The 13,971-nt window shown below is 34.2% G+C and overlaps 1 protein-coding gene across 1 annotated transcript in view; it reads right to left on the bottom strand.

The window, feature by feature from the left end:
- The window catches only part of LOC137396197 (eosinophil peroxidase-like), a 28,831-nt gene extending 16,053 nt beyond the window's left edge, over positions 1-12,778 (bottom strand). Inside the window, exons 1-8 of the mRNA XM_068082357.1 lie at positions 12,707-12,778; positions 10,631-10,747; positions 7,632-7,654; positions 4,847-4,996; positions 3,932-4,133; positions 2,930-3,078; positions 662-780; positions 296-410 (exon numbers count right to left, since the gene is read on the bottom strand). Of these exons, the coding sequence (XP_067938458.1) occupies positions 296-410; positions 662-780; positions 2,930-3,078; positions 3,932-4,133; positions 4,847-4,996; positions 7,632-7,654; positions 10,631-10,747; positions 12,707-12,759 (928 nt within the window). The 5' untranslated portion in view covers positions 12,760-12,778. The remainder of the gene's footprint in view (positions 1-295; positions 411-661; positions 781-2,929; positions 3,079-3,931; positions 4,134-4,846; positions 4,997-7,631; positions 7,655-10,630; positions 10,748-12,706) is intronic.
- Positions 12,779-13,971: the final 1,193 nt, after the last annotated feature.

A 13,971-nucleotide genomic window follows, 5' to 3' on the forward strand; every position in this document is an offset into this window, starting at 1 on the left:
AGGCTAACTATAGAGCTTTTGCTTTTCAAATCAAATTTGAGAACTTGCACCAACTCGAATCTTTATGTTATATAAGATTTCTTACATAATTAGGTTATAAAAGTGTCCATTGTGTTCAATTTCCTAAGGAACCAGTTTTTATGTTATGTCTACAGGTAGCATAGACAATTATTTCATTTATACAAAGCAATAAAACGTTATATACCAACTACTATGGGTCATGTCAGAGTTGTGTTTCCAATATAACCCCAATAATACATAATCACTAAACAGAGAAAGCTACGCTGTGGCTGACCTTGTTCACTGTTTCTAACATCTCCTGATGCGTATCGACATTCTTCTCTACCTCTGAAGCAATCTCTAGGGTTTCTTTCTGCATCTGGCAGTCTCTCTTTGCCATCTCGATCTCTCTGCAAAAGGTTTTGGCAAAAACAAAACTTCAAAACATATTCAAAGATTCCTGAAAAGTACTTTACTAAAGGGTAATATATAAAATTAATGATCTTTATTGATCGCAGTATAATAAATGTTTCCTAAGTCACCTGACTGCACATCAGTTGGTACTTTAGCTTATCCATGAGCTTAAATTAACAACCAACGAAACTATATTAAACAGAATTGTTAACATTCCTATTTTTTCTTGTAACTTGTTTACACATACCTCGGATCTCAGCCTCCCTCCCACATAGCTTCGGAGAGCTTGTGCTCTCTGAGTGGTGCTGCCATACACCATAGAGGCATCTATGTAAGAAGTCAGGTCATTCATCTGGTATCTCTGAACTACAAAAATGATGGAAGTTAAGGTACATTATCAGCGCCAATCTCTGGCAAAGGAAACATTATATGGTCCTTACAGAAGCCTCGTATCGATTGTCTGGACTCTTGATCTCTAATTGATCTATCTTTAATGTTGCAAGTGAATCATTTTGACCAGTTTTAGGAAAATTGACTGCAATAATTATGAAATTCAAGTGGATCTCTATTTTTAAGAATTTTTTTAAAGAGTACTTTTTATTAAAGCCCAGAATGGCACCAACCTGTCCTTAGCATGAACCAGTCATTCAGGACAAACCAAAAGCACTTCAAAAAGTCTACAAGTTTGTACTAAAACCGACTAACTTTTTCTCATAACCTATGCTGTAGCATATTTCTACCTGTCTAGGTTGCAGCAGTGATTGAATTTTAGATAAAGATAAGGCTGAAAGTTTAGATAGCTAACTAAAAGTGTATTTTTTTATCAAATTTTATAATAATGTTCACCTTTTGATACAAATATTATTTCTCAACCAGTTGAAAGATCCCGAACTATTTAGGTGTCAACAAGATTTTATGTAAAAGATAGCTGCTGAAGACCTTTATTAAAATAACACACTGCGATGTGTTGGTTTTTTTTAGGATTGTCAGTAGTTGAAAGGAGTCTACTTTTTGTTATCATAAACTTTCTCAAATGCCGTGGGAAACATAAAAATGGCTGGTATAATTTTGTTTTGTCATCACTCAAATCAGTTTAAATGGCCTTTGTAGTTTTTAGCTCATCTGATTCTCTGACCTGAACAGGTTTGAAATGTAGCAAATTTGGTGTGAGGTTTTAGGTACCTATGCAATACTTGGTTGACTACAGTATTGGTAAATATACTTTTAATCCTTACAGTTATCTAGTCTCTTTAACACTTTGAAGGTAGGACTCAAGATAGTTGGGAGAGTTTTTGCTTACCTAATCCTAATTTTGCATAAATTCCTTATGTTATGCACGTTACATTATGCACGTTACGTTATGCCTGTTACGTTATGCATGTTACGTTATGCATGTTTCCTAAACTTTTGTGAAAGGAGTTATAAGTTATAGGAGCGTCTACTGTATTATTTCCTATGAAACAAATTTTTATATTACGTCTGAAACTACACGAAAATACACGTCCAAATAAACTCGGTCATGCTGTTTCGTTTTGCTTTTTTGGCATATTCAGTTTATGTAGAATTATGAAATCATTGTCACTGTGTATATATTATGCTTTCTGTGTAATTTCTAAGTTTATGGTTGAATGAACTATTAGTTCTTGAGATATCGCCATCATGCTGAACGTACTTCTAATCAAATGAGACACAAAAATGGCTGCTGACAGAACTTTAGTTTCTAATGACAAACTGACTGAAATTTTTATTATTGAAAAATCAAAAATACTCAAAACTAAAAAGCTTCTCTTTGGCAACAAGAGCTTTGCACTCAAAGTATTTGTATTATTTTCTATTAATAAAAAATAATATTTGTTACTAAGATAATGATTTTAAGACACTGCATCTGATAGATTATGTATATTATACCTAATCTATCAGATGCAGTGTACTAAATTCATTATCTTTACACAGCTATCTCTGAAACATCACTTCTTTGAACGGATGTGAAAAATATTACTTTATTTGATTGCAGATCTCTTCATTGAGTTCTACAAGCTTGTAGCCTCAAAAATTTAATCAGCTTAGAGAAGCTGTGCTAGCCCAAGTACTTTCACAGTTGATGAGAAATTGTTAGTATGGGTGGGGATCAGAGAGCCCGCTTGTATGTACAAGAGTGGGCTTCAAATGGTTAAACCTTTAGATCTACTAAAAAGTAGCATTCTTAGATACTTGTTGCCTATTCTGAGAAAACAGAACACCAGGAAAAATCGATTAAAAAAATTTGTTACTAGGCAACTAAATAATATTTGTCTTGTAATTAGACAAACTTCAATCAGAAAGTAAAATATTTCATTGGTTTATGTGTAGTGCAGGTGCTCAAAAAATATTAGATAGCTTTACGTAAGACAAATAGTAGCTATCATAAGTGGTAAAGTTGTTTTTAACGCCTCCAACTGGTTAAATAATTACCTAATACATTTAGACTCATTAGTAACCTAAGCAACGCTGCAATACATGTCGTTAGTTCATTCACCTGGTTGGTTAGGAAACCCTGGAACTGGTGCAGATCTCAAGAATGGAATGCAACTTCTTCTGTAAATTGGATCATTGGTTGTAGAGATCGGAAAACATTCTTTAAGACTGTCTCGGTAAAGCTCAGGAGACGCCTCACAACACTGTGTCCTGTTGATATAAATTAGCGATTTTTAAACTGGGGCTGATCGAACCGTTGGGGTTCAGTAAATCCGTCCGGTTGGAGGCCTCTCAAAGACAACAGTAGAAATCACACTGATTTGAGAGGCCATGTCTTTATGAAAAGATAGGTAATTTGTAGTGAGTTCATGCATTGTGATGGTCTTGTTCTTTGAACACAGTGAGGTTAATGCACAGTAAGTCCGTCTTGGTAGAGGCCTCTCAAAGACAACAGCGGAAGACACACTGATTTTCAAGGTCATGTCTTTATGAAAGTTTTATGCATTGCATTGGTTTTGTTCTTTGAACACAGTGAAATAATTGCACAGTTGATTTTGTGTGCCAGTAAAACAGATACCTTTCTTAAATGTGAAAAAAACCATATTGTATTTTTCAATAAAAATGGTTGGGTGAAAGGGCATATGAAACGGGTGATTTCAGTACGTCTATTAAGGTTAAGAACCAATGATATGGAAGTTCTGAGTAGAATGCAATTGTAACATTGTTTTGTGAACAGACTTTTAGCATCGATAATCTGACTGATCAGATATATTAAACTACAAAAAAGAGATACTGATAAGATAAGAGATACTGATCAATATAACTAGTGTTCTTTATTTTTTGTTTTCTGTTTATTACTGATAGTAGCTTTGAGTTTAAATTCAAAGAAACCGTAACAGGTTCATTTTAGTCTAGAATCCTTCAAATTATGGTCTTTTTTGCTTAGTTGTAGATGTCTTAAATCCCAAAAAAAGAAATAAAAATAGACAATAATTTCTAGCTGTGTTTTTATCATAACGTAAATCGACATATTTGCTGTATCGGATTATATTGATTAGCATACTTATTGGCATCTTCACCCCCTTCTCCTCCTGATTCTGGACTCAGCGCTATGTCATGGTCTATAAACTGGCCAAGGTTCATAAGGAGACTAGAGAAAGCCGTGCTCGTGTTGCTCGTAGTCATGTGAACACTGAGAGACACTCTCCGAGCTGTTGGAAGGATAGACTGGGTGTAGTAGTACATCTGGCGGGGTGAACTCAGACCTATAACAAATATTCATTCTTTTTGGTTACTTTTAAGCGACTGTGGTAAATAATGTTTAAGAGTTTATAATAACTAACTTGCAGAAGATCTCAGGAGCTCACCTGCAAGACAGAGTTTCAAAACATTATGGTTGTTGATACTGTTTTTATTAACTGAAAATAAAATTAATAATTATGTAGCTATGAGTCTGCAGCTTCAGTACCTGTTTTCATTTAAAGGGAACAGCAAGAGAAGACAAGTCTTTTTGTAGATCTGGTTCCAAATGCTAAACATGTTCCATATGTTTCCATATGAAAATTCTAAATGCATTCAAATACATGTAGTTTTACGCCATAGTGTGTGAATATTATGACATAGGCTGGAAAATTTGAAGGCGAAAAGTTTTGGACATGCAACAACAGAATTTCATTATTGAGAAGAGAAACATCGAATTTGTCTAAAATTTTGGACTGTACCTAGTTTTTATTTGTATAATACTAACTTTGTTATCACACTAAACTTCTTTAATATATATGGGTGATTAATATATGATTATATGGTGAGCGGTCTATATTGACTTATATATGGTGGTATATAGGTGATTGTACATATATGTACAATCACCTGATGAACTGAACACAAAATCTCTATTTCTCAACACATCTCCAAATGTTTTTGTGTCTAGCACACATGTAGGTTGTCTGATCATTGAAGAATTTTCTAGTATACCTACCATCTTGGTACTTTTGTAGTGTCATTCGATGAAGAGGTGTTTTAGCTGCTCCTATCCAAGGGTTGTGTATGTTATTGCAAGTTCCATCCATCGTTCTGAATACAGAGTTGTAGTCGCACTGGGGTGTCTTACGAAAAGGGTTCTCATGAGCTAAAATAAATACGACAATAACAATAATGAAAGGTCTTTCAACGCTGGTTCCTACACAACAATAACAAAGCGTCAGTTTCTCTTTGGCCTGGAAGGAGGGAAGGGAGAGGGAGGGAGTTACTTTGATTTTATTTCAAATGCTATTTGCCAACAACCTAAATATTAGAAAGGAAACAGTCCTATGTTTCAGAACCTAAATCAATATTTTTTTGTATTGTAGCCATCAAGCTATACCCATATTGTATGTGTCACATATATAGCGATAGAGAAATAAGCAAAAATACAAGCAAGCTCATTTTTGTATTTTGCATCAGATGAAATATTGATTAACATATTAGCATTTTACAGCAAGTGTCCAAGAACTTTTTTCTTTCATCTGCCATACATGCTGTAGAAGATTGCCCACAGCATGTTCTGGAAGATGGCCCACATGCATGCTGTGGAAGAAGGCCCACAGCATGCATGTGAGTTTTTAGCACACATCGCTACACTGCTTCCATGACCACAACCCATAAATGCGTCCATTGATGACTGCTATCTTTAGTGCTTGCGAAGGTAGTTTCTATTTAGAAATATTGTGGCACATTGATATGGAATACAAAAGGTGTAAGATTGTCATTTTAACCTGGCAATGCTTTTCACACTAAATAAGCTGGAGACAACCCACGGATCACTGGCAGTTCCCGCTTACAACTCTTCCCTCTTGCGAGAATATTTTAATATCAGATAAAATATTCTCGCATACTATATTAATATGCGAGAATATTTCAACTGATGGTAAAATATTTGATGTTAACTATATTAACATATAGTTAACATCAAATATGTTAACCGATTTGATTATTGTATGAGTATACAGAAATTTGAGAATTTGGTTGGATTAGTGCAGGTGTTTGCCTATCAAGCTGAATTCCATGAATTTGAACCCTGCACATAGCGACCCTTTGTGAAGCACTTCTGTTACAAACTATATCATCTTTTCAATATGATGGTTTCAAACAAGACTGCGTGATCAGAGCTTCATAATATAGCAAATAGATTTTTCATTTAGAGAATATATACCATTAAAAATAGAAGAATGTTTTTGAATATAAAGAATACATAAGAATGAATGTTTGTAATCTAGTCACCCGGGTTTATACTAACTACTAAATGTAACTTGGATGTAATCAGACAGCATGATCATCAACTGATATTGCCATTACTCATTTTAAAGCTGTAAAAAAGGCATTATCAAATAAATAAATAAATAAGTAAATAAATAAAAGGTGACTTTTAAATAAACACAAGATGCTGGCAGCGTGAAAATCCATGAACAAAACATAAAACATCCCCCCTATTAACAGCTGCTTTAGAAAAATTATACTGTGGTTAGGCTTATCGTAGAAGGTAAATGAAATATATGGTAGTTGCATTCAAAGCTCTGATTAAATTTAAACTTCAAGCGGCTAAGTCAGCATTGCTTCTCAGTCACACGTGTTTGAATCTTACTTCCACCAGCATTCTTACAATTGTCACTAGATTAGCAAAAACCTGCAATAATAAAACCTTTTTTATTTTCAGAAGGCATGACTTTATTCTGAAAAACTATGCCTAATTTATGTAAATATATTTTTATCCTCAAAACTATTCATATAAATCTCTTTGTCAGAGCTCGTGATATTTGGCAGCTGCCATCTTCTTTACTATGATAAGTGCTCGTTCTGTTCGTCTATCCCGAGCCACACTTAAAGTTTTGAAAGACAAATTGAGTCACACAAAATGCTATCTCTCAACTTTTGCCATGTTGAATCAAGAGCTTAACAACTGCATTAACTGACAACCAGGTAGTATTGCAGAATAATTTTACATATAATTATTACGCCTGAAGATTTCTCACAGGGTGTTAATGAATCTAATATGTAAAATTTTAATATCAACTTGCACAAAATTTTACCAGACTTTGCCAGAAACTACTAGTATTTTTCTATCATTTGCAATTATTTTTGATGTTTGAGGTGATTTGACTGCCAGGATGTCTCAAGATTACAATCGATAAAACCTGATTGCAGTTAAAATTCTCATAAGAACAATCCGTGCGAAATGACGTAACTTGTCGCGATTGTTGTTATAGTTGATATCGGCTACTGCGTCGAAGTTGCATTGCTCCGCGTTTTTATTCTGTTAGTTTCTTTGCAACTACAGATCTCATAATTGCACTTTCCTTGATTTGAGCATTTCAACCACGATCAAATTTTGCCAATTTTGATCTTGAAACATGCTGGCAATGAGATCATCTCAAACACCAAAAACATCTCAAATGATGGAAAAGTACAAATACTTTTGAATAAAATTCACTAAAGTTTTGTGCAGGTTTATCTTTAAAAGCTTTTATTTTTAACTCAAGAGATAATTTTTGAATAACAAAGCAGTTCTTCAGCCTATTACATCGTAGTAAGACAATTCCATATTTTCCAGTAAAATAGCGGTTACACTTTAGCTGGTGATCCTCTGTAGAAATATTATTCTTTCCTACTCATGCAGAACCATTTTTATAAGTATGTGACCCCACTGACAGCACTTTATCTTAGAAATGTCATCTCTACTTATCCATATTCATGAACACCTAGCTGACAAATAAAGGAAACAAACTTACCAAGTTGTGAACTCCGTCCTTCCCTAAAACATAAAGACCAAAGTTCATAGGCAATAATCTCCATAACCTTTTGAAAGCTTTAAACTAGATTAAAGGGTATGCATGTAGGTGATAAAAAAGAACATTGCCTAGGGAGGTAGGCCTATGTATCTAATCATATCAGCAAGGACAGCAGCCGTGGCTGAGTGGTCTAAAATGCCTGATCGGCAAACAACAGGTCAAGGTCAAACTCTTAAAAAAGGCAACTAGAAGTGACAGGAATCACATCCTTAACTTGCTGTTCGCAGCTGGAATGTTATCAATCGCTGAGATTTATTTTACAACTGGACACTGACATGTCGACAGAGCTATAGCTTAGGCAATAATGCTCTTATAAATATGCATGACCGCTGTTTGCAGTTAAGCAAGCTTAATCTGGGAGGAGTTGCTTACAGACCAAGTTAGTCAGCTAACATTTTAGACTAAAATCAAGCAATGCTTTTAAAACTTTGAACATAAATGTTTTACTATGAAAAACTGGTAGAATGTATGAAAATGTAACAACAAATTTTAAAATCAAGTGTTTGGCTTTAGGCTGAGCGCAGGTAAAGCTTTTGCTTGGGACCCGCTGCAGAATAATGTACTAGTTAGTCGGTCTACTAGCTACATGAAGCCAAAAGGAAAAAGGATTGCTATGCAGCAGAAGTGCATCATAATTAGTCAGTCGTGAATATTCAGAAACAAGCGATGAATAGCTGCCTCAAGATCCCTACACCCGCTGCACTTTCATCCCTAACACCCGCTGCACTTACTGTATGTTGGAAGCTATTAAAGATAATTTATGTTATCTTGAAATCCTTTAATTCAAACATGAAAACTACTTGTTAATTTAATTAGTCAAAATAGCCAGAGTTTCGTGTTTACAGCTCTAATCACCTGTCACACGCCGAGGAAGCTATCAAAGAATACATAAATCTCTACTGTTTTGCTGGCTGATTTTTGTACTTAATAATGGCTTAAGATACCAAGATATCTTGATCGTTCTACTTCCTAGTAGTAAATCTAGGTAAAAAAGCATAAATTGCTTCATTTGTTAAAAGTTAAGTAGATGTATGGGAGGCAAGCTACATATGCCTATAAGACAAGTGCTCCAAATTCAACTTCTGCCTCGCTCTCTGAAATCTGAACTTCAAGATTTGATCATTTACAGAATTCTCAGCCTGTTTGACATTGTGCTATGTGTAATCTTATAAGAAAATAATTAAATGAATGACATTAAACATATTACATAGTTGACTATACATTTACTTAACATAGAGTAAAATAGTTATTGATACAATATTTATGACAAATAATAATGTGAAACAAAATAATAATGTGTAAGCAATCCCTCAAAAATCAAGTATGGTATCTGTTTAGCTTACTGCAAACTGAGGCTGTGTGTGCGTTTGTAACAGTATAGTTGCACAAACAATGGATCTGTGATTTTGACTGGACATGTCTGAGTCTAGTGGTAAAAAACCTTGATGTCTGGAGACATTTCCAGTTGCAGGGACAAATTTAAGGTTGAATGTAATAGCTGTCACCACTAATGACGTTTTCACGAGAATTGTTTGCAGGTCACGCTTTCTAAACCCCTACACCAAGGTCGCTCTCGCAATAATCATAGCATACCAAACAAGGGCAGCAGTTTATATCAGTAAATATATTATATTTAGTTGTGTAAAACTTTGACTGTATTACGACCTGTGTTATAATATGTCAACAAAGTTCATAAGAACAGACTTGTGGTAGTTATCTATCTCTCATCTAAATTGCTATACTTCGACATTTTGTATAATGATGTCAAATGGGATTATATTTGAATTCTTTTTGATGTGATTTTAGATATTTTCTTAAGTTACTGACAATGTCTGGTTACTTTTATGTAGTTTGTGTCACCGATGACTAGAATGGCAAACAGTAAACTTCAAACTCAGTACATGCGGTTACGGAACTTTTAGTTTATAAAACATAATTATATAGTAGACACCCCTACAATGTAAATAATCCGTTTCGAGGACGTTCATGTTATAGGTATTTTCTTGTTCTACAAAGCGTGAATAGATTTATATAGCCTCAGCTGTTCCAATCTTTTTCTAAGCCCACCCCTTTGGCCTTCAAAAAATCAAGCTAAACTTTGATTTACTGACTGTACATTAGTTATGGTATTATTGGTTTGTATCGACAGCTCTTCTCCTTTTCCTTGTCACTTACATTTGGTTTAGGCTCCATGATTACAATAATTTTATGTTAAGAGGAGTGCACACCTTCAATGTTAATTTAAATCAATTTTTTTCACTATTTTCCACAGCAAAGTCTATGCTGCAAAGAAAAAGAAACAATATTATGTCTAAAACAAAGTAAAAAAAAAAGCATATATTTACTATAATAAAACCGACGTTTGTTTGTCCGCTGAAAGACAGACTTGGTAGACATTTACCTTGGTAGACAAAACTAAAACATCTGCTAATAAAGTGGCCTTATATATTTCTGAATAATTGTGCATCTACATATTATCTTTCCTTTATCGACATACCTGACAATCTCTCACAACACACTAGACTGTCAGAGTACTAGCATATATAATATAGATACTCCTATACATAGTTTTTCTCTCAAGTGTGGCAAAAGAAAAGATGATATTTTTAAGGTTAACTGCGTGATTCTGTTTATTCAAATATAATTTGAGAGCTATAAATTTAGTCTAACAAAAAAGCTATGATTTTTTTATATAAATTGATGCAATAACTTTACACAAATTTCTTTGCATTTCACAAAAAATTGTGTAAAGTTGAATCTCGTCTTTTGCAAGAGAAGGTTTACATTATTAAAGCATCTATGGTACGTGATTCAGGACAAACGTTAATATTTTCAACTCATTTTGTAACATATTAGGTGTTATTTATCATCTCATCTGATGTGTAAAATTGTCATTCGATCTGATAAATTTGGCCGGTGGATAAAACATGGGTTTTTACCTTCTAGCTGATAAGATTTCATTGGCAATTCTCTCAAGATTGGCAAGTTGAAAACCAGGATCATCTGGAGCAAGCACAGAAAGGTGGATGCTGTGACGAATATCGATTGGAGTGGCCCTGTGAAGATATACAAAGATCAATGTCAGTTCTGGTCTACTGCCTATACAAATAGAATAGTTGATAACACGAGCAGGAGCTTTGCACTACTGAAGAGATCAATGCGAGTGCCGACGTAATTGGCTAGTCTGTGCTCAGTAAGTGGTAAGTTTGTAAGTTACCACCGATTTGGTACTTATTCGATTTAGTACTTAAAAATGAGCTTACCTAAAATTTTAGCCTATCTGGCTAAAAAATATTGATATATTTCTATCATTTGCAATATTTTTTGATGTTTTAAGGAATATGACTGCCAAAGCCTTTCAAAATCGAAATCAACAAAACTTGACCTCTGTTAAAACACTCAGATGAAAAATACATTCAAAATGACGTCACTAGTGTCTATCGTTGTTATAGCTGGTATCTATTGCATTCAAGTCGCAGCTAAAATCGTCTCTATTTTATTGGTCTCTTTGCAGCGATAAACGCCATAATCACACTTTTGCTTGATCTGAGCGTTTCATCCGGGATTAAGTTTTGCTGATTTTAAACTTAAAACATTCTAGCAGTCAGATCTCCTCAAATGTCAAAAGAAATTCCAAATGATAGGAACATTCCAATAATTTCTGATAAAACCTACTAAAGTTTTGTGCAAGTTAATATTTAACTCAGAATGGATCTCAAACATCTAATAAAAATGCCCAGTTTAAATTATGTGGTCTTGTCTGTCATTTAACTCTTAAGTAAACTTATAATCTGATATTTGACTAGATGTAACAAACTCGGTTCTTGCATCTACATACTCGCTGACCTTGATTTAGATTTAGAAAATTCAGCTATTCGATCAAACTAAACAGTCGATTCTAGCGTAATCGAACTTCCCTTTCCCAGACTTTCAATTGGCCAAACAAAGTGTGCGTTTGTAAGGGTCTTTTAGGTTAACTTAACAAAGCACACCTTTTGTCTCAATACAGCAATTCCATTTGCTATTAATAAAAAATTGAAACGGATAATTAAAAATAACCTCAAATGACAAGTGAGTTAAGACTGGTTCACACTGTATCGCCGCTTGTCATCGTTGGTGTCTCGCCATTTTCCGTTGACCACTTGCACCGTAAACCGAGCATTGTCGACGCAGCCCGACACTTTGGGAAAGATTGCAGCAGCCAAATCTTTCTGATAGTTCGCCAAGCATTTGCCGAGTATTTGCGACAGCCTGTGCATTGTGCACTACTTGAGCGATGGTGGCAGGTCATTGCAGATTGCTTGATCTATAATTTTGTGACATTTGCTGCTGGACTAGCATTTCATCATTTCTATGACCGCATTGTATAATAAGAACTCCATCTTAGAGACTATTTGTTGATGTAAACACGGATGGGTTGCTAATAGTGTGAACAATGTTATTACATACTGTTATCGAAGTAGTGTGTTATTAACGCGTTATTAAACCAACTTTTAAAACTATAGATTTGGTATAAACTAACGTAAGCAAATCATTGGCATATTTAGGCTGCCAGTAATTATTCAGTGCTATTACAATCATCAACATTTAAAAACATCCTCCAGTAGTCATCTAGCAACACAAATAGCAGCCATAATCACCATGTACTTGTATTTAAGTTTATAGCCTCGAAATTGTAAGTTATTTCCTGTTCTTTAATGCATCACCTTACAACTGCATTCTTTGTATTCACGATTTCCTAAGAATTTGCATAAAAATGCTTTTTAAATTCAACAGAGGCTTACTGTACTGAGATAAAATCAGCTCAAACTTATATTTCCAACCTAGAATAACTTAGTGCATTCTGATAATTGTACTATTTCACCCAACCACTCATAGCGACATATTGTTACACCACAAAAAATATCAAACAAGATTATTATAAAACTAACACTATAGGTCTTAAATTTTGTAAGCACAGAACAACTAAACAAATGAAAAGTTTTGAAACAAATTTTCTACAAGCTTCTACATACCAAGACATCGAAATTGAGGCAGCGAAGAGAGCTAGAGCGATAGACATCTTCATCGTGAATTCACTTTCTCTGTCCTCCTTGCCATCCACTAGTCAGCTGGTCTGCCTCTACCAGAAACTCAATTAATAAATACAGTGTCAGATGAAGTGAACCAATCACAAGCCTTGCAGCCTGTAACCATAGTAACGAGGTATTTGCTGTGCCTGTCTTAACGCAGATCATTACAGACGTACGGCTGCCTTCTAAGATGAGTTATCTGTTGGATCAGGAAGTCCGCTTTTCTAGTACGTTGGCCAAACGCAAAGAGAGCCTAGTTTGATAAGATCTAGACAGTTTCAAGCCTCACTGAGCTTTCTTCAACTATAGATGGTCAGTTTCTTAGTTCCATCAACTACATGTGTAGATTGTTGTGCAACCGCTAGCATTGTAAGGTCTGCCAATATCAGTCAGCAAGTGTTTAATTCAAGTTTGAAAAGCATAACATTTCTGTATTATGGCAGACAAACATTTTTAATCTCAAGCTAACATTTTGAAAGTAAATATATTAAAATATGCTAAACGCTCGCAAAAAAATATAATAAAATATATTAAAATATATAGTAAATATATTAAAATATGGTAAATTGTACTAGATTTTATTTAAAAGTTTTGGTATCTTCCATCATTTGCTATTGATTTTTATGTTTAAAGACATTTGACTGCCAGGATGCTTCAAGATGAAAATAGACAAAACTTTATCGTGATTAAAATTTTCAGAGGAAAATATGTGTGAAATGATGTCACTAGTTGCTATAGTTACTAAAATTGATATTTGCTATTGTGTTCAAGTTGTAGCATCACGTGTCTCTAATCTGTTGGTCTCTTTGCTGCTATGGACGCAATAATCACATTTTTGTAACATGACATTACACTATGTTAACGAATATCACATTTTCATGATGTTATCATTGTGATAGCTGATATCGGGTTTTGTGTTCGAGTTGATACATTACACAACTCTATTCTGTCGATCTTTTTGTAATTATAAATGCCGTAATCACATTTTTGCTAGATCTGAGTGTTTTAACCGCGATCAAGCTTTTTCGATTTTAATCTTAAAACATCTCGACAATCAAATCACCTCAAACATAAAAAACAATCGCAAATAATAGAAAAATATTGATATTTTCTGACAAAAACCTAATAACTTTTTGTGCAAGTTTACATTTTACATTGTTTTTAGAAATCAGCCTGGTTTACTAACCGCTACTTACAGGTCTATGGTA

The sequence above is a fragment of the Watersipora subatra genome, chromosome 5, assembly GCF_963576615.1.
Source record: "Watersipora subatra chromosome 5, tzWatSuba1.1, whole genome shotgun sequence".
Lineage (NCBI taxonomy): Eukaryota > Metazoa > Bryozoa > Gymnolaemata > Cheilostomatida > Watersiporidae > Watersipora > Watersipora subatra.